The sequence below is a fragment of the Chiloscyllium plagiosum genome, unplaced genomic scaffold, assembly GCF_037043375.1.
Source record: "Chiloscyllium plagiosum isolate Xiang-an unplaced genomic scaffold, Cpla_swu_hap1 HiC_scaffold_3, whole genome shotgun sequence".
Lineage (NCBI taxonomy): Eukaryota > Metazoa > Chordata > Chondrichthyes > Orectolobiformes > Hemiscylliidae > Chiloscyllium > Chiloscyllium plagiosum.
In genome coordinates this window covers 21,507,821-21,531,297 of record NW_028270141.1, presented here as the reverse complement: position 1 = coordinate 21,531,297, position 23,477 = coordinate 21,507,821, and the positions used below count along the sequence as shown (strand labels likewise).

At 38.6% G+C, this 23,477-nt stretch overlaps 1 protein-coding gene across 10 annotated transcripts in view; it reads left to right on the top strand.

The window, feature by feature from the left end:
* Window positions 1-23,477, top strand: part of kidins220b (kinase D-interacting substrate 220b) — a 152,593-nt gene that overhangs the window by 83,569 nt on the left and 45,547 nt on the right. For all 10 annotated transcript variants that reach the window (XM_043678261.2, XM_087977882.1, XM_043678271.2 and 7 more), the window contains exons 16-21: window positions 2,015-2,166; window positions 7,124-7,422; window positions 9,841-9,981; window positions 13,364-13,607; window positions 13,726-13,814; window positions 18,122-18,266. In XM_043678261.2, coding sequence (XP_043534196.2) covers window positions 2,015-2,166; window positions 7,124-7,422; window positions 9,841-9,981; window positions 13,364-13,607; window positions 13,726-13,814; window positions 18,122-18,266 — 1,070 coding nt within the window. The remainder of the gene's footprint in view (window positions 1-2,014; window positions 2,167-7,123; window positions 7,423-9,840; window positions 9,982-13,363; window positions 13,608-13,725; window positions 13,815-18,121; window positions 18,267-23,477) is intronic.

The window sequence follows — 23,477 nt, the reverse complement described above, 5'->3', positions numbered from 1 at the left end:
GAAGGTGCTATAACCAAATTTGTAGATGACACAAAAATAGGTTGGATGATAAATTGTAGTTAGGAAATAAGCTTACAAATGGATAGAGAGAGGTTAGGAGAGCTGGCCAAAATTTGGCAGATGGAGTTTAACTTGGATAAGTGTAAGGTCATGCATTTTGGTTGGAAAAATGGAAGGGTAACCTATTATCTAAATGGGGAGTGTCTTTGGCGTGCTGCAGTGCAGAGGGATCTGGGTGTCCTCATTCATGAGTCACAGAAAACTAGCAGCACGGTGGCACAGTGGTTAGCACTGCTGCCTCACAGCACCAGAGACCCGGGTTCAATTCCCGCCTCAGGCGACTGACTGTGTGGAGTTTGCACGTTCTCCCCGTGTCTGCGTCGGTTTCCTCCGGGTGCTCCGGTTTCCTCCCACAGTCTAAAGATGTGCAGGTCAGGTGAATTGGCCATGCTAAATTGTCCGTAGTGTTAGGTAAGGGGTAAATGTAGGGGTATGGGTGGGTTGCGCTTCGGCGGGGCGGTGTGGACTTGTTGGGCCGAAGGGCCTGTTTCCACACTGTATGTAATCTAATTGGGCTTGGATCGGCGCAACATCGAGGGCCAAAGGGCCTGTACTGCGCTGTATTCTTCTATGTTCTATGTTCTATGAAGAAAGTGAGTGGAATGTTGGCTTTTATAGCTAAAGGAATAGAATATAAAGTTAAGAAAGTATTGTTGCAACTATTCAAGGCATTGTTGAGACTGCACCTGGAGTATTGTGCACAGTTTTGGTCCCCTTATTTGAGGAAAGATGTAGGGGCATTGGAGGCAATTCAGAGGAAGTTCACTCGATTGATTCTAGAGATAAGGACTTTGTTTTATGAAGAAAGATTGAACAGTTTATGCCTATACTGTCTGGAATTTAGAAGAATGAGGGGATATCACATTGAGTTATCCAAGATGATAAAAGGTGTGGGCAAAATAAATGTGGAGCAAATGCTTCCTCTTGAGGACAAGAGGTCATAGTCTTAGGATAAGGAGTAGCAAATTTCAAGCATAGTTGAGGAGAAATTACTTCTCCCAAAGGCTTGTGAATCTGTAGAAGTGTGGTGGATGCTGGACAGTGAGTAAATTTAAGGAGGAGTTTAGACAGATTTAATAAATTGATAATGGGTTGAAGGGTTATGGGGAGAAGGCAGGAAAATGGGGATGAGGAGCATATCTGCCATGATCAAATGGCTGAGCAGACTTGATGGGCCGAATGGCCTAACTCTGCCCCTATATCTTATAAGGATGCTCTGCACTTTGGTGAATTAAGATTTTCCATAAGCAACTTTGATATGATGGTCTTTGCTTCCTTGTGAGGAAAGAATCTTCTTTTGGAGAATAGATTGAAGAAAACTTCCACCCTTCACATTAGGTTTTCATTTTGCTGTATTTCATAATATTTAGTAAGTTTCAATTATTTTCATGAGATACCTATTTTGACTGATTACTTTTTAAGGAATATTCTTCCATTAGATTATAGTTAAGTCACTCCAATTCTTTGGCTGTTTTATGTGGTCCTAAGCTACATTAGGAATAAATCGTTGAAGGAAAACCTACTACTGGTATTGCCTCCTTTCAGTCTTTTGAATATTTTTTTCTTTACCTTCATAAAAATGTATAGAAATTATACTACAGAATCAGGCCATTGCCTTCTTTCGTCACTCATGCTGATTTTAAGTTTTAAACGTTTGGTCATTATTTCATTTTCCTGATGGATTTGTCCATTTTACTAATTGAACAAAGCCTTGCACTCGAGTTGCTTTTGCTACTGAATCACCTTTATAACAATTTAGCTTTTAGACTTAGACCTAACAAATTTGTTCAATTTTTAAAAAATTCTCTACCCTTGTTTTCTTTTTTACAACAAAGCATTTATGTTTGGAATAATTCAAATGCATTTTAACATTTTATAACCTCTAATGTTGCCCTTAGTGTTTCAATTAATTTATTCAATTCATTTTTAACATTCCTCTTTTTCTGTTCAAAAGATTTCTTTTCACAGACTACAACAGGCTGTCAAGTGTTGGTGGAGAAACTTCTATGGCTGAAATGATTGCAACCCTTTCTGATGCTTGTGAAAGAGAGTTTGGTTTTTTGGCAACAAGACTTTTTAGAGTCTTTAAGACTGATGATACACAAGGTATTAATCTGCAATGGGAAATATATTGTTGTCACATGATACATATTCATGTGGGAGCTATTTCACATTCATGAAACAAAAAAGAAATTGCTGGCTAAACTCAGCTGGTCTGCAGCATCTATGGGTAGAAAGCAGAGTTTATGTTTCGGCTGCAGTGATGCTTCATCTTTGTTTTATTTTACATTTTTAAAAAAAGTACTGTGATGGGTTCTGCAAAGAAAGTTTTGGATCTCTTGAAAATGTCAATAATGTATATAATCCACATCAATGTTTAAACTTCTAGAAATGGAAATATTCATGCCTGTGCACGTGGTATAGCTGTCTGTGTGTATAAGTACATTATGCACTGGAAAGGTACTGGTGAAGGCAAAATAAACGTGACCACACCTGTGACTGAAACAGGCAATTAGTGTTTCAGATTCCCATATGCAAACGTGATCTATGGTAAAATTAACGCCATCCTGTAAACCAGAATTCTTTACAGTCTGACATCTCTGAATTTGCCCCCAGTCCCCTGATGTAAATGCACACTTCAACAGCAGAAGATGTTCTAGCTGGCACCTGAGTGCTTTTGCATAATCCTGTTGTGACATTCTGACACTCACTGCCACTTAATGGGAGTAATGGCCACTACTGAACAAGAGAAAACATTAGGCATTGTACATTATCATTGCCAAATACGATCACGGTCACTAGCCAGTAATTTCTATTTACCAGCAGAACCTGGTCCCAGTGTGCGCCAGGTAACACAAATTGCTCTGTTCGGCCACAACATGTAGGAGCAAATATAAGTTGTATGGTTCCTTGAGTCTGCTCTGAGATTTAATAAGATCATAGCTGATCTTTGACTTCAATATCGCTTTGCTGCCCAATTCTTGTATCTCTTGTTTCCCTCAGTCTAAAAAATTCAGTTTCAGTCTTAACCATACCAAATACTGAACATCTCCAGTCCTCTGGGATAGAGAATTCTAAAGATTCACAATCTTTCAAGAAGAAATTTGCCCTCATTTTAGACTTAAGTGAAAGACTCCATATCCTTCGACTCTGTTCTGAGGTTCTGGACTTCCCGTTGGAGAAAACAGCCCTGAACAGCTACCATGTCAAAACCATTCAAAATCTCATGTTTCAATGAATCGCCTTTCATTCTTCTAAATGCTCGGGAATACAGGCACTGTCCACTTTATTTTAGGACAATCTCTACAGGAGATCAGTCCCAAAAATCAGTTCATTGAACTTTAGGTGAACTCCCTCAAAGTATCTTTCCTTGGATAAGGAGACCAAAACACTATTCCAAGTATGATTTCATCAAAGGCCTGTACAATTGCAACAAATCACTTTGCTCTTGTACTCCATACCTCTTGCAATAAAAGACACCTGCTTGCTTGAGCTCTCTTCATGTACATATGTTTCTTGTACAATAGCATCCAAATCCCTTTGAAGATCAGTCATTCAAAACTTCTGTTTTCATAACCTCAACTTGAGCAAATAATGTCACAATTTTACAAATAATATTCATCTGCTACCTTTCCTCCCATTAATGAGCATATCTATATTCCACTGTAAATCCTTGTGTTCTCACAGTTTACATTGCCACATAACTTGTGCTCTTTCTGGGAATTTAGTGTATTTAAATAACAGGCATATTAAGCTGCCTTTAGTACAATTGTGAGAAAGTGAGGACTGGAGATCAGAATCAAAAAGTGCGGTGCAGGAAAAGCACAGCCTGTCAGGCAGCATCTGAGGAACAGGAGAGTTGATGTTTCAAGCATAAGCTGTTCATCATGAATTCCTGTTGAAGAGCTTATGCTCGAAACATTGATTCTCCTGCTCCTTGGATGCTGCCTGACCGGCTGTGCTTTTCCAGCACCACAATTTCTGACTTTACTACAATTGGCTGAGGGAGGATGTATGATTAGGATCAGGAGAATTTTGGTCTTTTCTGAAAATTTGCCATGAGACCTTTTATACTTGCTGAGCAAACACAGGCATGTGATCTAATTTCACATCTGAAAATTGCACCTAAGGAACTGCACAAAGCTATAATTCCTAGAAACCATTGAATACTAATTTTTTTGTAGAAAGCCATAACACACAGGAGCAGGTATAGGCTGTATGGTTCCTTGGACTTGCTGTGTGACTTAGTAAAAACATACTGATGCTTGACCTCAATACCACTGAATCTGTCACTGACATGTTTAAAATGATTCTGCTTGCTTTGGCAACGTCTTTGTGTTCTGGGTGAGACTGAATGACCTCAGGATCTGAGTCATTACCTTGAATTGTGTAAGAATAGTGGGGTTTTTTGTGTTTTTCTTAAAAAGAAAACTGTGGTCTTGAAATGAGAGAGAAAACTAGTAAAATCCAGTGTTTTGTAAGGATGCTACATTTTTTGAAAAACAGGAAGCCTGACACTGGCAAGCATTATAAATAGCTGTTTGGATAACACTAATTGAAGTTTAGTTGTAGAAAGTTTGAGGACGAGTGGGTGTACCCCTGCAGCTTTTACTGGCAACAAGAAGTTGATTGGCCTATGAACTAGTAGCTATTTATCAATTACAGACACCTTTTTGCCTAGCAACGACTATAATATAAGTTTTCAGATAACTGCTTAGTTTGGAGCTGGGGGAACAAGTTTTAGAGAGAGAGGTGTTCAACTTTTTCCCCAGTTAGGGAATGGTCTGCATATTCTCTGCAGTCAAAACTGACCATAAACCTGAAGTAAGCCAGTTCCATCTCTCCTGAAACAGTTGTAATCTGTGGCTCTTAACTGATAAGTCAGAATTTTTTTTATGAGGGCACCAGCCACTTTGTGTCTCTTAGGAGCCAGTGGAGCAATCCAGATAAGGACAATTAAAGAACGTGCTGGCCAATCCAAGAGTCATAAAGACACAGTACCTGGAATGAAGGCTACTGAATTATCTTTCCAGTTTTTCCCCTCTGCCATAATTATTTTTTAAACACTGTTCATATAGCTATCATGTTTGTGTGTGTGTAAAGGGGGAGTTTTTAAGGGGATTAGAATTTTAATTAGAGTTAGATTTCCAAAGGTTACAACTATCTGCCTGTAGCTAGAGTCTAATTGCTTTTTATAAGTAGTGAATCTTGTTCAATAAGAATCCCGATCCAATCTTTCAAGCAATCTAGTTCCGAAAGCCAGATAGTGGGCGGCACGGTGGCACAGTGGTTAGCACTGCTGCCTCGCAGCGCCAGAGACCCGGGTTCAATTCCCGACTCAGGCGACTGACTGTGTGGAGTTTGCACGTTCTCCCCGTGTCTGCGTGGGTTTCCTCCGGGTGCTCCGGTTTCCTCCCACAGTCCAAAGATGTGCAGGGTCAGGTGAATTGGCCATGCTAAATTGCCCGTAGTGTTAGGTAAGGGGTAAATGTAGGGGTATGGGTGGGTTTCGCTTCGGCGGGTCGGTGTGGACTTGTTGGGCCGAAGGGCCTGTTTCCACACTGTAATCTAATCTAATCTAATCTAATCTAATCTAATAAATTGAGGAACTTCTTTAACTTTTATGATGAGTTGGGAATATTGGGCCTCGACTTCCAGTATGCTACTCCAGTGAGTCATGATAGTTGGGATCTAACCCACAGATCAAATGTAATAGGAATTTATTGTTGGAGTGTACTGCACTGTTCAAGTCAATTTGATAGAAGATTTGTCAAGCCAGAGCTTGGGTGATTGTGAGCACTGTTTCACACTAATGTTCAGTTTTTTCTAATTAGAATGTTTGCTTTGGGACAAGGTGGTAGGAACACCTGGTGTGTTCAGATTTAGTTTTGGAATTTTAGGTAGGAGTGCAACTGAGAAATGTGCCACAAATCTCTTGTTTTGACAGTCATGGTTATATCCAGGTTCCTGTGGAAATAATTTTCTCTAAATGCAAAATCTCCTTTGAATCAGTTCTGATATGTAATTGAATTGACTATTGACTAAAAAAATGGCCAAAAGTACCTTAAGGTTATTAAACTAAATTAATCTAAGCCACCTGCACCAAGTACTGCTGGTCACAGGTATATTGACCAAGGGAAAATTACTTGATTAAAATTCAGTGAGTTTAAATTTTTTGTTATAGCAGTCTGTTCATTCATGTTATGACACACCGCTAGAGCAAGTGGGACTTGAACATGGGGCTTCTAGATCAGACACTACCACTGTGCCAGAGGAGCCCTAAATTGAGCTTGTTTAATGTAATTTAAAGTAACTATAATATTAGTTTTGAGAAACTGACTGGAGTGAGGCTTCAGACGGTAACTGGTACCTTAACTGCAGGTCATTAAGTGAATTAATATAACAATGAATCAGTTTGAAGAACACCCCCAAACAGGCACAGTTGTCAGAAACTACGATGGTGGTCTGGAGTGCGGAAGGTTTTGTGAGTGAGGTTGATTGAGAGGAATTGACTTAAGTAAATGTAACTGACTATGGAAACTTGAGCATGTGATCAAGGTGTAAGTCATATTTTAAATTTTGTAGTGTACTTTTTTTTTGTTTGATTCCACCTAAATTGCTGTAATATCTGAGCAGAAAACGAATTAAAATTCCATGCCTTAATGTTTTGGGTGCATTCCCTGTACATATTCGGGTTGTGAATCTTTTTTCAATGTTTCCTTATTGACAAACCAGTGAATTCTGTAAATTTAAGGTATCTTAAAAAGAATACCAATGATAAATTAAGCATCAAAGGTAATTTTTGAAAAATTGAAGATTACTTTGATTCAGTGAATTGGCTACAATTTGTTTTGTTTGTCTCCCCTCTGGTCAGCCAGAGATGGACAATAAATACTGGTCTAATCTGTGATGCCCACATCACATGAACCAATTTTTTAAAAGTGTAAGGAATATTAAAAACAAGGTGTTTAACCTTTTGAAAGAATCAATAATATTTCAAAGAATTAAGATTATTGTTGAATTCAAAACAAAATGGTTAAATTGGCTTGTTTTTCTTTTAAAGGTAAAAAAGGAGTGAAGAAATGGAAAAAGACCTGCTGTATCCCTTCATTTGTTATCTTCATTTTTATCTTGTGTTGCTTCGTTGCTGGCGTCTTGTTGCTGGCCATCTTCAAGGCAGACAAAGAGCACTTGACTGTAAATGCCATCCTGATATCTATTGCCAGTGTCATTGGTCTTGCACTAGTTCTTAACTGCCATACCTGGTGGCAGGTGTTAGATTCTGTTCTTCATTCTCAGAGAAAACGTGTTTTACTAGCAGCTTCAAAACTTCATAAGCTAAAACCTGAAGGTTTTATGAAAGTAAGTATTCTTTGTGTAATGTGAAAGACTTTACTTGTAAAATATTTTGATTATTGGTAAATTTGTATGTCTAGTATATACAGGTATTTTATAATTGCTTCACTTTTTTGTGTTCTCTAAATCATTCTGGTCTGTAAATAAATTGTGCACCATCAGCAAATACTTTGTTAATTCCTGAATGCTATTGGAAAGGCTGGTATTTTTGCCCATTCCCCGTTGCCCTGTTTTGTTCCAAGTGAGTAGTTTAGTCAATGACTTCACTGTATAATCGCTATACCACTATATTCCTATCCATAAAAACTGCTATTTAGTTGATCCTTTTAGAGACAGATGTGCACTTTATAAGTTAATTGAAATGGGCAGCAATGGCCTCTTGTTGAATATCAACAAGAGCACTTTTAGGGCATAGCATGTCTTCTGAGCTTGTTATACATTATTGTTCTGTGAGTGATCTGTAGGAGCATTTGTTGACCATCCCTGATTGCTCTGAGGGGACATAAGAGTCAACCATATTGCGGTGGGTCTGGATGCACGTGCAGGTCAGACCAGGAATTAGTGAAACAGATGGGTATTTATGACAAGTGGTTACATAGATATATTGGACCAGTTTTTAATTCCAGACTTTTTAAAATTGAATTTCATCATTTACCATATTGGGATTTGAACTCATGTCCCTAGAATTTTAGTCTTGAGATTCTGGACTATTAGTCCACTAACATTACCACTGTGTTACAGCCTCTTCTTGTCTATCTATATTTTGTATACAAACTTGTGAGCCAAAACGTGGTAATCTGGATGTTATCATCTATTTACTGAAAGCCAAATTATCACAATTTGCAAATAAGTTAATAATAATACAGTAATGGAGTGATGCAGTGTAGAAAGAAGCTATTTAACCTATCATTGTGTCAAGGGCCAGTATTGAAAATCCAATTAAATAGGGATTTACTTTCCAAATCTGGTTAGAAAGTAGACTTATAAACTTTAAATATAAATCAACATGAACATGTTTGAAGGTCTTTTGCCAAAGGCACTGCCCATGGTGGTAATGGCACACTGCGGAGACTATTTCTAGTTTGATCCTGTCTATATTGAATCATATTGATCTCATTGGAAGGACTGGAGGAGAGCTGGTTAAACATTAGCAGTATCAAATCTTGGATCTGAAGCGCTAAAGCTAAGAAAAGGAACAAATCTTTATTTCTGATTGTTATCCAGTAATTCTGTGCTACTGAGATTTTGGACATGGATATTACATGAAAGCTTAGATCAAAGATTGGCGGGGTGTTAAGTAATGAGGAGGATACCTCCAGTAATCTAAGGTTATAGAGAGGCTGGTCAGATGAACTGAGCAGTTGTAAATGGGATTCCATCTAGATAAATGTGAGGTGATGCACTTGGACAGGACAAACAAGGCAAAGAAATAAATAATGAATGATACGACCCTGGGAAGCACCAATGATTAGGGGGACCTTAGTGTGCATGCACGCTGGTCCCTTAAGGCATTAGGATAGGTGTATAAAGAGGTTAAGAAGGTTTACTTGCCTTGTTTGGCTGAGGCGTTGAGTTTAAGAGCAGGTAATGCTCGAATTGAAATGCTGAATAGGCCCCAGCTGGAACATTGTGTGGAGTTCTGGAATCTGGGATATGGTAGCACTGAAGAGGGTGAAGAAATTTACCAGGATGCTGTCTGGGCTAGAGAGTTCCAGTTATGAAGAGAGATTGGATAGATTGGGGTTGTTTTCCTTACAGCAGAGGAGATTGAGAAGGAGCATGATTGAGATTCCTAAATTATATGGGGCACAGATAGAGTAGACAGGAAAATATTTTTTCCCCAGATGTAGGGATCATTGATTTAGGTAAGGAGCAGAAAGATTAGAGGAGATGTGAGGAAAATCTTATTCACCCAGAGGATGGTGGGAACCTGAAACTCCCTGCCTGTAAGGGAGGCAAAAGTCTCATAATGTTTTTAAAAAAGGGCTTAGATGTGCACATGTGATGCCAAGACATACAAGACTGTGGGCCAAGTGCTGGAAAATGAGATTAGAATTGTTAGGTGGTTGTTTTCATCAGTTTGAGCAATGTCCTGAAGGGTATTTCTGTACTGTGGGTCTCTATGACTGTGACTAAGGTTAATGATAATATTCTTCTTGGCAGTTAGCTGATGGCATTTGCTGTCTAAGCTCTCACACAAAGAATATTTGTGAAAGATGTGCTGGAAGATTGCCAGGGAAAAGCCTCTGATGCCTTAACTCTGCTTAATTCAATGGAATAAAGAAAGTACTGGAAAGAAAATACATTTCTGACTACACCTTGACTGTACAATTAAACCTTTGATTAATTTCTTGTGCTTTGACTTGTATGTGTTCATCTGTAATGGTGAATAATTTGTTGGAAAAATATTATCTGTTTCCAAAGGTTCTGAAAAATGAAGTGGAGCTCATGGCTCAGATGGCTAAGTCTATTGATGGTTTTACTCAAAATCAAACCCGACTTGTGGTTGTTATTGATGGATTGGATGCATGTGAACAAGATAAAGTCCTGCAGATGCTAGACACTGTAAGTAATTTTTCGCACGCTAACAAAATCCTTCACAATTAAGTTATTTGTCAACCTCTGATACAAACTAAATTTAATGGTTCAGAGATTTTTAAAACAAAAGTTGTTTGTGTCTAATTTTACTTTTATTTTCTATTATTGAGTTTGGTTAGATAATGCCTGAATCTGACAATAATTTTAGTCGAGGTACTTATTGAACCAAAAGGATAGGTTAAGTTGACCTGGGTTTTGCAGTTAGAATAGCAGTGAAATTATTGACTCACTGTTGTTAAAGAGTAAATTTTAACATCCATAAACGTGCAGTTAAATGTGGAATTTTTAGAAAGTTACTGTCGAGTTTCTCCTTGTGTTTTTTTTTTCAATTTGTATTCCACAAGTTTCACGATCAATACTTGCAATCGCATAAATGCAATGATATGACTTTGAATTTCTTATTGACTAGATACCTATTAGTCTGTCAGAAAAATTTAAGATTGTTCATTTTATGTGAAAGTCAATTGATAATAGTTGGTAAGATGCAGGAGCTTCTATTCCTTTTAATTAATGATTGAATTTTTTTACATATTGTCTTCCATCTCTTTCTCTTTCCCTCTCTCTCTCTCTTTTTTTTCCTTTTCCCTATCTTTGTTCCACACTCTTTATGTGCTGGAAGGAATGTACTACTGCTGATCTAGTCAATCTGCCCAATTTTCAAAGTATTGTCCCCAGTTGATTCAGAGCAGAGAATTATAGCCATTAAAATTCATTATTAGAACTGTTCAACTAGTTTATCAGAGTTCTACCTTGGTTACTGTGGCTTTATTTTCCATTCAGCAGTGCCACATGGGATCCTTGAGTGACTGTTATTCATAATGTGCTGATTCAGCTACCTTCTCACTGGCGTGATAAGTCAAATAAACTGAGTGCCCAGTGAAGATTAAGTTAATAAATTCACTGGATCATGCAAAATATTTCTGATCTCGACAAGCCTTCACACTAATTAAGCTTGCTAAACATGCAAGTTACAGAGTAAAGGAATTTAAGATTTAACTTTGGCCAAATTGACGTTCAGTAACGAAAAAGATAAACAAGTTCTCTGGTTATAGTTCCAGAGGATTTAGTTTTCAGCTGAGGCAGTTTTTAAAAGTCATAGTTGATATGTCATCTTCCTGCTGAAAATGCTGCTGTGGAAATTGAAGTCTTTCTGTAGAATTTGCTGTTTGCTCATAGACCAAGTTGCAACACAGGATTGTATGTTAGTTAGAGAAGGAGCAGCAATTTCTCCCCTCAGCTACTGGTTGTCTTCTGCTGAAACGTGTTCTGAACAAAAACACAACGTTTAATTTTTTATATTCCAAAAAGTAGCTTTGATTAGCACATATGTGCACAATCATCTTACAAAAGTTCATTGTTTTATTCAAGTAATTAACTTCTGAATGTTCATTCTTCCGTGGCTGAATATGTGAATATCGCCATTTTTTGTTGAGGCAGAAAGCAAACTGTTTATACATCACCAGGCATTTATTGTCAGACAGGAGTGCCATAGACCTGCATCTCAAGAGAATAGCACTACATAGTAATGCAAATTTTCTGCCAATTTTTAGTTTACCAAAGTCCATTTGTCAGATAAAAGTTGCCTTAAGGAAGCCTGTCTTCAGGCAGTAAATGAAAACTTAATATTTGACAAAAACATGTCATCTCAATAAGGGTTGTGGGAGGATAGTGGAATGATACTAAGGAAACTGCTTCTTCAGAGAGACAGCATAGGCACAATAGGCTGAATGACCTCCTCCTGTGCTGTAACCATTCAATCACCATTTATATGTCAGAGGACAATGAAGATAATGATGTTTTGACTCTCAAAAGTACAATAGGTTTGTTAGCAAAATTAATGCCTGTGAGATAAAAGGACCATTAGCAGCATGGATACAAAATTGGTTCAGAGATAGAAAACAGCGTTGTCTTGAATACTTGTTTTTCAGATTTGAGAGTTATATGATGTTGTTCCTGGGATTCAACACGAGGAACACTGTTCTTGGTAGAAATTAGTGGCTCAGACTTGAGGATAAAGGGCACCGTATTGAACATTGCAGGAGATATGAAACATAGACATGTACTCAACTGTGAGGATGATAGTAATAGACTTCAAGAGGATATAGAGAAGCAAACAGTATGGGCAGAAACATGTCGGTGAAATTCAATGTATCAGTGGGAAGAATGAGGATAGACCGTACAAGCTCAACGACGCTAACGGAGTGCACAGCCTGAGAGAACAAGGGGATGATCGTGCATAAATAAATAGAGGCATGCAATACAAAACAAGGGAGTTGTTCAAAACCAATACAAAACAATACTTTATTGGAGCATTGTGTCCAATCATACTTTTAGAAGGATTTGAAAAGAATACAGAAGAGATTTACTGGTGGTTTCTGTGTTTGAAGGGGTACAGTACATGGTTAGAATTGAGATGCTTGGGTTGGTCTCCATTGAGCAGAGAAAATTTGACAAAAGACAGAAGGAATTTAAATAAAGGAAGTGACAAGAAATTGCTTTCAGTGGCTATAGGATTGTTACAGTGAGGGCACAGATTTAAGGTGTTTGTCCAAAAGGTCAGAGGCGATATGAGGAAAATAGCTAACACTTTCATAGGTTAGAATTTGGGATGCACTAACTGATAGGATGGTGGAAACAAATTCAATAGCAACCTTTGAAGGAACTGGACAAATATTTGAAGGAAAACAAATTGCAGGTGTGTTGGGTGTGGAGAGAAATGGCGGGGGATGCAATTGAACTCCTCTTTGAAAGAAAGTACAGACTCGATGAACTGAAAAACCATTTAATTTTCTCACTCCATTTTGTAAAGGGATATAGATAAGTTGATGGGAGTGGCAGATAAGTGGCAACTGGAATTCAATGTCAGTAAATATGCAAATATACTCTTTGGTTGAGAAGATAATAATCATACTTGGATGATAAGGAAACTGAGTAACGTGGAAAGCCATAAAAGAAAATCCTTCGGGTTCACATTTACAAAATGTAATAAAACAGTAGTTTGAGGTGAAAGTCATAAAAAGACTAATGAAATATTGGGCTTTATGGTACATGATAATTTAAATATTAGTATATAGTGATGAATCTATAAAGAAATTCCGTAACACAGTAATTCTATTATTATGTTGAATTAAATGTTGCACATAATAAGAAGGATATCAAAGCATTAGGTAAAATATGATGGATTAACTAGAATGATGCTGATGGATACAAATATGAAAAAAAAGTTTTTGTAGAATGGATGCCATTGACAAGTACTGATTTCATAGTTGTGTTTGAAATTGTAAAGTGGGGCATAGATAATTTTTCGTAAAATAATGTGCCAAAACTTTGCCATTTAATTATTTTCTAGGTACGAGTTCTGTTTTCCAAAGGTCCTTTTATTGCCATTTTTGCCAGTGATCCACATATCATTATAAAGGCAATAAATCAAAATCTGAACAGTGTGTTACGAGACTCTAATATAAATGGACATGACTACATGAGGAATATAGTCCACCTGCCAGTTTATCTGAACAGTCGTGGGCTTAGTAGTACAAAAAAGGCCTTTGCAGCAGTGCCATCTAATGGAGATGTTGGAAACTCGGACTGTACAAGTAAGAAGATAATCAGTGACTGAAAATTTATAATGTATATTTCATGATCATTCTAGCTGTATTGCACATGTTCTGGGAGTATAAATACAGTTTAACAGTTTTTATTACTGTGCTACAGGTTGGCATGAAGATAATGATCGAAAACTTTCGCAACACAGCTTGGGAGAATTGACCAAGCTTGGCAGTAAAACAGCACTCAATAGAAGGGTAAGAAACTAGTTTAAAATTCAAGTTAATTATTTAGTTTTTCTTTGATCTGATGCTTGTAGGATGTTTTATTGTGTAAGATGATCAAATTACTTTCATAGTAATTGCAAAAAGTAATCTAGAAATTGGCTTTGACTAAGAGTTATGTCCTTTATGAAATAGAAAAGAGGACTTCCCAAAGGAGGAGTCATTGAAGTTGAAGCATTAACTCAGTTTTTCCTTCCCCCGATGCTTCCAGACTTGCTGAGTTTATGCAGAACTTTTTTTTTTAAATCTCTAAAAGAGAAATTGATTGTGAAATTAGGATTGATCATTTGCACATTACGGGACTATTAAATGTCTGAGGATCCTACAGAAATCTGTTTGATCTTTCCTTTTATTTCTTAGGATCAAAGTGAAAGTAAAGACTGTATGCTGTGCATTATGCCTATACTTAGTATTACGGCATGCAAGTTTTATAGGTTTTAGCAACCATATTAACTAAAAATAGCAGATCTTTCTGCTTGTGCAGAAATCTTCCTGATTGATTCAGCTCATATGAAATTGTGGAGAGATCAATTAAGATTCTTATGTAGGAATAGATTATCTTGGGCTACCGACAGCTTGTAGCTATCTTCCGAAAAATATCGAAGGTTCCTGCAATGCTGAACAGGGCACACTGAATGTTGAGATCCAAGAAGGGGAAGAGGAAAATATACTTTTCTGAATTTAAGAACCAATCATTATAAAAGGGTATGTTCAGAAGCCAATAATATGAGGAGGCAAGTGCTCTCAAGCAGCATTGATCAAGTAGCATTGACCCTTCAACTCCAGGGCAAACATCTCAGGGACACCCGCCCCAATCAACCCCACTACCCTGTGGCCAAATTTTTCAACTCCCCCTCCCACTTTGCCGAGGACATGCAGGTCCTGTGCCTCCTCCATTGCCACTCCCTCGGCACCGGACGCCTGGAGGAAGAACACCTTATCTTCCGCCTCGGGATCCTTCAACCCCAGGGCATCAATGTGGACTTCACCAGTTTCCTCATTTCCCCTCCCCCCACCTTACCCCATTTCCAACCAGCCAGCTCTGCACCGCCGTCATGACCTGTCCCACCTGTCAATCTTCCTTCCCACCTATCCGCTCCACCCTCTCTCAGACCTATCACCTTTACCCCACCTCCGTCCACCGATTGCACTCTCAGCTACCTTCTCCCCAGCCCTACCCACCTCCCATTTATCTCTCCACCCCTGAGGCTCCCAGCCTCATTCCTGATGATTTGCCCGAAACGTTGATTTTCCTGCTCCTCAGATGCTGCCTGACCTGCTCTGCTTTTCCGGCAACACACTCTTGGCATTGATTAGCAGTCCAAGCATATGCCAAATATACACATTTCAGGGATATTCTTTGGTCTTGTTTTAAATGCCTTATTAAAATTAAGTGATTAATTCTTACTAGTTGATTGTAGTTGTACTTGAGGCATATGCTATGAGTTTTTATGGAAATGTTCTGACAAAATCAGTGCCATATTAGAATTTTAATATTAAATGCTTAAACATTTAAAGTTGATTTCTGTGGAACTCATCAGTCAACCTTGGCTCAGAATAACATTGTCTGTTCTTGAATTAAGCTCCACTTGGAAGACAGCAAAATAACCATTTCAATGTAGCATAGAAAGAAAGATTCACTGTGAGAGATTCTGTATGAAGTATTGAGCAAGGTGACTTCTACAATCATAGTCATACAGCATGGGAACAGACCCTTCCATAAAACCAGTCCATGCCGACTATGGTTCCTGATGAGTGGCTTATGTCTGAAACATCAATTCTCCTGCTCCTCAGATGCTGCCTGACCTGCTGTGCTTTTCCAGTACCACTGTTTCAACTCTGATCTCCAGATCTGCATTCCTCACTTTCTCCGTGCTGACTATAATTCCAAACAAAACTAGTCCCACCTGCCTGGGCTTGGCCCATATCCCTCCAAGCCTTTCCTATTCATGAGCTTATTCAAATGTTTTTAAACGTGATAACTGTATCTGTGTCCACCACTTTTTCTGGTAGTTCATTTCGCGCACACCACTCTCTATTTGAAAAAGAAATTTGCCTCATGTCGTAGAGTCACAGAGATGTGCAGCATGGAAACAGACACTTTGGTCCAACTTGTCCGTGCCAACCAGAAATCCTAACCTAATCTAAGCCCATTTGTCAGCACTTGGCGCTTATCCCTCTAAACCCTTCCTATTCATATATCCATCCAGATGTCTTTTAAATATTGTAATTGTAACAGCCTCCATCACTTCCTCTAGCAGCTGATTCCATATACTTACCACCCTCTGCATGTAAAGGTTGCCCCTTTAAGTCCCTTTTAAATTTTCCCCTCTCACCCTAAGCCTATGCCCTCTAGTTCTGGACTGCCCCACTCCAGGGAAAAGACCTTGTCTGTTTACCCTATACATACCCCTCCTGATTTTATAAACCTCTATAAGGTCACCCCTCAGCCTCTGACACTCCAGGAAAAACAGCCCCAGTCTATTCAACCTCTCCCTATAGCTCAAATCCTCCAACCCTGGTAATGTCCTTGTAAATCTTTTCTGAACTCTTTCAAGTTTCACAGCATCCTTCCAATAGGATGGAGACCAGAATTGCACAGCATTCCAAAAGTGGCCTAGCCGTTTCTCTGTATAGCCTTTACATGACCTCCCAACTCAATGCTCTGACCAATAAAGGAAAGCATACCTAACTCCTCCTTCACTATGCTATCTATCTGCGACTCCACTTTCAAGGAACAATGAACCTGCACTCTAAGGTGGTTTTTTTTTGAGCAACACTCCCCAGGACCTTAGCATTCAATGTATAAGTCATGCTCTGCTTTGCCTTTCCAAAATGCAGCACCTCATATTTATCTAAATTAAACTCCAACTGCCACTTGTCATCCCAGTGGTCCATCTGATCAAGATCCACTTTTTAAATCTTTCTCCTCTCACTTTTAAAAAGATGTCCTCTAGTTTTGAGCTCCCACACCCTAAGGCAAGGATCATTGTCATTCACCTTATTTATGTCCCTCATGATTTTATAAACCTCTATAAGGTCATTCCTCAATTTCCTCAGCTTCAGTGGAAAAAAGGTCCTGGCATTTCCAGTCTATTTTTATACCTCAAACCCTCCATTCCCAACAACATCCTGGTAAATCTTGTTTGAATCCTCTCCAGTTTGATAATATCCTTCCTATAACAGGGCGACCAAAACTGCATACAGTACTCCAGAAGAGGCCTCAACAATGACCTGTACAACCTCAACATGTTGTTATGTGCCTTTTTGTGTAAATGTAGATAATCCCATTGCACTATTAAGAGATAAGCAGGGAAATTTGCTAGCATCCTGTCACTTATGCATACAAACTTGTCACTTATCTCCTTACTGTTTCTGGTGTCTTGTGCATAAATTGACTTCAAAATGTGTTTTGTACTTTAATAGTGCTTAAATTGCATAAGTGCTTGATTGCTTTTAAGTGCTTTGGAATGTTATGAGGATGTGGGTGTACTGTACCTTTTAACAGAGTTAAAAGCTAGTAAAACTACCTGACAGCATCAAGTGTTCTGAATAAGGTAACAATGTAGCACTTGATTGAAAGCTAGATTAGCTGGGTTGCCTGGAAACAACAAAGCAAATTCGAATTAGGCCAATCAGTTGAAATTTTACCCTGAAAAAATTCCAAACTCCAGTCGAGTTTGAATTTCGTATATTGACAATCTTAAAAGCCATTGACACAGTCCAATGCTTTGGGTGTATAAGACCAGTGAAAATTAAATAGTTGTGAAGAGAACTGCCAAGCCAATGACATCTGCAGACTGCCAGAGAATAGCTCTCTTAAAAGTACCATTATCAATCAGTAACCTGTGAAGCAGAAATCCCGAAGAAGAAAAGATGATTTGACATTTGGCTGGTTTTTGAAAAGTTGAACTTTTCAAGGAAATCTTAATCGGAGGTTTTGTCGGACTAGTATTATAGACGGGAAAGTAAAAGATATGTTAGAGGACGAAGTTGTAAATAGTTGGTTAATTATTCTCTGTTATACTTTAAGTAATAATGTTGTTACTTTTACTTCAATTAGTTCTTGGCCTCGAATTTTCACAGACTACTGCACGGGCTAAATCTTTTCTGTGTTGCTGGTTTAAATTAAGTAGGAGGGTTTACCCTGTGTCGTAACAGGAGAACCTTGAGATTGTGAAAAGCTACATTTAAATGCAATTCCTTTTTCTTACCCTCCTGCGTCCCTCTCATGTTGCTTTTTTCTTTTTTTGCACATTGATCATTTCGTGAATCAACAGGATACATATCGTCGTCGACAAATGCAGCGGCAAGTTACAAGGCAAATGTCTTTTGATCTGACCAAGCTTCTGGTTACTGAAGATTGGTTCAGTGATATTAGTCCTCAGACTATGAGGCGATTGCTCAACATTGTTTCGGTAACCGGTAAGCAACAACTTCTGATTCATATGTTTCATGTAAATATATTTTCAGTATCATATGAAGAGCTTGACTAAAAGATAGGAACCCAGGTAGGTTTGGATAGTCATTCCTCAGAGTGGAGACGAGTTGAAAGTGGTGGTCTCCAGAAATCTTGTACCTTGCTTTTTCTGATTCATATAAACTATCTGAAGATGGGTATTGAAGGCAAAACTCTCTCAATTTGTAGATGGTACCATGCTAAGGAGAATAGTGAATTGTGAGGCTGATGCTGAATAGTGACATTGATAAGTGGGACAAGTGGATAGGTACCTGGCAGATGAATTTCACGAGAAATGTGACAATGTATTTTGGTAGAAGAAACCTGAAGACACAATGCAGGCTCAATGATACAACTTTGAGGGAAGTACAGGGGCAAAAGGACCTCTGGGTTCACATGCATAATTCTCTGAAGGTTGCCAGGCAAGTTGACACAGTGGTTAAGAAGTCTTATACGATCCCTGGGTTTATGAATTGAGGCATAGAATTAAAAAAACACAAATAAGTGATGCTATACTCTACAAATCGTTGCTCAGATCATGTTTGGAGTCTTGTGTTCCGTTCTGGGCACCTTATCTAAGAAAGAATATTAAAGCCCTGGAGAGAGTGCAAAGGAGATTCACTAGAACGATACTAGGAATGAGAGATTTTAAATACAAGTAAAGAACTTGAACTTATTCTCCTTGGGTCAGAGAAGGTGACCTTACTGATGTGTTCAAACTTATGTACAGTTTTGACAGGAGAAAGAAGGATATTCTATTTCTGGTAGTTGTGACTAAATAAGGATCACAGTTTCAAGGTTGTCAGCAAGAGAGCTAGGAGTGAGATGAGAAACATCTTTACTCAGATTTTAGGTTTTGGAAAGTGCTGCCTAGGAGAGTGGTGGAGGCAGATTCCACAGGAAGCTCAAAAGAGAATTGGATATAGACTCAGATGTACAGCATGGAAACAGACCTTTTTGATCCAACTTATCCATGCTAACCAGACATCCTAAATTAATCTAGTCCCGTTTGCCAGCACTTGACCATTATCCCTCTGAGCTCTTCCTATTCACCTACTTATCCAGATGTCTGATATGTTGTAATAGTACCAGCCTCCACTACCATCTTTGGCAGCTCATCCCATACAAGCACCAACCTCTGCATGAGGAAGTTGCCCTTTTAATTCTTTCCCTTCTCATCTTAAACCTATGTCTTCTAGATTTTGAACTCACCTACCCTTGGAAAGAGACCTTGGCTATTGACCCTATCCATGCCCTTCATGTTTTGGAGACACCGTGTTGGACAGGGATGGTCAAAGTCTCACAACGCCAGCTTATATTCCAACAGGTTTATTTGAAAGCACTAGCATCTGAAGCGCTGCTTCATGCCCCTCATGATCTTATAAATTTCTATAAGGTCATCCCTTAGCCTCCGATACTCCTATGTATACTTGAAACTAAGGAATTTAGAGTGCTACAGAGATAGTTAAAGAATGGGACTAGCTGGTAGCTCTTTTGGGAGCCATTATGGACACAATGAGTCAAAAGGCCTCTGCTACTGTAAAATCCTATGATTCTACATCTGATACAGATGCATTAGATGGATAGTATTTTAAAATGTCTAAACATGTTAATATCCCTGCTCTCTTTGGCCCTTGAAAATTGACTTGTTTGCCTTCCACTATACTACAAGTCTTCCTTTTGTTCCACTATCTCTTGATCAAAGCCATTTCTATTTCTAATTTTTAGCTTGTTCTGATGCAATATCACAGACTCAAAAGGCTAACTCTGTCTACAGATGCCGTCATAACCTGTTAAGCATTTACTATATTTTCTGTTTTATCTCCAGTATCTGCAGCATTCTGTTTTTGATTGGTTTTTGATACATCTTTAATAGGTTCTTATTTTTCAGCTACTTCTAAATTAATGTTCTCTATCCATTGCAGTTATTATATCATTGCAGTCTAGTTGCCATTATTCTTCAGTTGCAAATGTGTCAGATGATGTCTGGCAGGTGAAGTAGTAGAATTTGATTTGTTCCAAATCCTTTGATAGGATTCCTGGTCTATGATCCAGATATTGTTTTCTGTGTAATATGACACTTTCTATGTTTTAATTGACTCGGTAACTCACAGTGCGTATGTTCTGTGCAGTGAACCTCACATGGCAACCAATTAAGGCGGATTTTGCTGTTTGCAAAGTGATTTAAATGCAGTAAACTCACTTTCTGGTTTAAATAATAGAATAGGTCAGAAGTATGACCAATGCCAGGTTAACAGATTGGAGGAAACAAAGCTGATTTTGAGGACTTGAGAACTTGGGGAAAATTAAATGGACAACTAGTAATGAAAAATAGCAATGGGAAACATCCAAAACTATGTTCAGTAGAGTTCAAGGAAAAATACTTTTGCTAAAAGGTAACAACAAGATAAGCACTCCTAAGACTTCCATCAATGAATAAAGACACGAGGAAACAACTGATGGTTAGAAAAGAGACAGATATGAAGTGCAAGGTCAGCAGAACAATGCGAGCATATAGTCAGCATAGTGTTATGGACCAGGCCAGAACCCGTCCAAACATATCAAGAAAGTGGCCCAGACTCTAACTTTGCTAGTTTAAGCAGTTGTAACGTGGATACTCCAGGAGTGATGCTGCTGGTCAAACCACTTAATTTTAAACAAAACAGAATTTATTTACAAGATTACCAAATGAAACACAACCAAAAGAGAAGAGAATACGGAATAACTTAACCTATCTGAAAACACAACAGATCATCCCAATTTATTGCTGTTCCCAATACTCTCAATAATCCCCATAAACCCCCCCGGCAACAAAAGTAAATTCAAACTTAGAGGAGAGATGTCAGAGAGAGTACCAACATGGACCTGCTTCTTTGGGTTCAGCAACTTCTACAACTGCCTGACTGCCTTCAGTAAATTGCCAGAAAACCCAAATCAAACCAAAGAAGAGCTGAGCTGGAAGGACTGGCCACTCCCATTTCATTGTACAACTGGCTTTTTTAAAATTTAAAAGCCTTTCGCTTGAGGCAGTATCTATTAGCTATAATCAAATTGGCCCTAAAACCCTTCAACTTAGACTTTTTGGGGTCTGTGTCTTTTACAACGTCTCTGGGGGGAAGAAAAAGCTAAGGACAAAATAACCTTGTTAAAGGAGCAGCATCACAATGGGTTTCAAAGAATATCTTGTTATTAAAATTTATAGTAACATTGAAAGTATGGGCTGATTTGGAAAGTTAGCATAGATTTATTAAGGGAGATGGGTGTCTTAACTAAGTTGAAGGTTTGTTTTGAAGAGGTATCAGGGTGTTGTAGAGAGCAAGTCTGTTGATATGGTGTAAATGAACTTTCTCAAGGTGTTTGATACAATGCTGCACACAGACCTGAGGAAAGCTATAGGTCGTGAACAGAAAGGGAAAATAGCAGTGTGGATATGAATTAACTGATGGATAGAAAACAGTGTAATGGTTAATAGGTGTTTTTTGGGTTAGAAGGAGGCTTGTAGAGAAGTTCTCCAGAAGTCCGTATTAGGACCCTTGCTTTTCCTGATTTATAATTTTGGTCTAGATCTTGGTGTACAGACAACCTTTTCAGAGTTTGAGGAGAATTGTAAACTTTGAGAAGTGCGGTATAGAACTTCATAACCACATAAAGTTTGGAGAGTAAGCAGGTGAAGTTCAATGGGGAGAAGTGAGGGGAAGATATTGGGTGTTATTCTAAAGGATTTACACGAATATAAAGGCCTTGGTGTGTATGTGCATAAGTTATTAGATGTGGCAACACAAGGTAGAACTGTTAAGAAAGTGTACGATATTCTAGGCTTCATGAATATAGTGATAGAGAACAAGAGTAGAGAAGTTATGATAAAATTGTATAAGATAATGTTTAGAACTCAGCTGGACTACTATGTGCAGGTTTGTGTGACACACTAGGATGGATGTGGATACATTGCAGTGCATTATTTTAGAGCTTTACACGAATGGTTCCTTGGAAAAGAAAAGACTGATATTTGAAAGAAGTTTTCAAAATCTTGCGTGGTCTTGCCAGAGTGGATGAGGAGAAACAGTTACTGCTTATGAAAGGATTGAGAACCAGATGGTACAGTATTAAGCATTTTGCAAAAGAAACAAATGAGATGCAAAAGCACTTTTGTACTGTGTAATTACAATCTGGAATTTACTGCCTGGAAGTGTGGAGGAGGCATGATAATTAAGGGACTTTGGATAATTACTTAAATGGGAATGATGTAGATGATTATGGGGACAAGCCAGGGAGATTGTTAAAGTGCCCAGGGAGCCAGTGCACAAACTGCGGAGGTGATCGCCTCTTGGTATTATCTTCAGAATATTAATCCAGGATCTCAACTCATATCCTGGGGACCCAGGTTCAAAATCCATGAATAATAGAATTTGAATTCAATAAATATCTGGAACTAAGAGTCTAATGATGACTATAAAATGAATTGTTGAAAAAATCAATCTGGTTTCACTGTTGTCCTTCAGGGAACAATATCTGCCATCCTGAGAAGGGTTGGTGGACCCAAAACATTAACTCTGATTTCTCTCCACCTACCTGCAGAGATTTTCCAGCAATTTCTGTTTTGTTTGATTTCCAGTATCTGCAGTTCTTTTGTTTTTTATCTGCTGTCCTTATCTGGTCTGTCTTACATGTGACTCCAGGCCCACAAAAGTGTGATTGACCAACAGCTGCTCTCCAGAATGGCTTAACAAGCCACTCAGTAGTTAAAATTGCTACAAGATCTTGACAAAAGAAATAAAACTGACTTGTCTGCCTGTGTTAACCTAGGCACTGGACAATGGCAGTAAAACGACTCTGTCAACCCTGCAAAAATCCCCCTTACAAACATATTGGTGCCAAAGTTGTGTCTCAGGCTAGTCAAGCAACAGTTTGACATAGTTATGCTCATGGAATCCTATTTTACAGACAATTCCCCAGACACCACTATTAGCAGCCCTGGATATGCCCTGTTCCACTGGCAAGACTGACCCCGCAGCGGCCCAGTGGTATACAGTTAAGAGAGAGTTGCTCTGGAGGTCCTCAACATTGACTTTTGACCTCATGTGGTTTCATGTTAAACATGGACAAGGAAGCCTCCTGCTGATTACCATGTACTTCCCTCCCTCAGCTGACAATCCTGTGCTCCTCCATGTTAAACGACA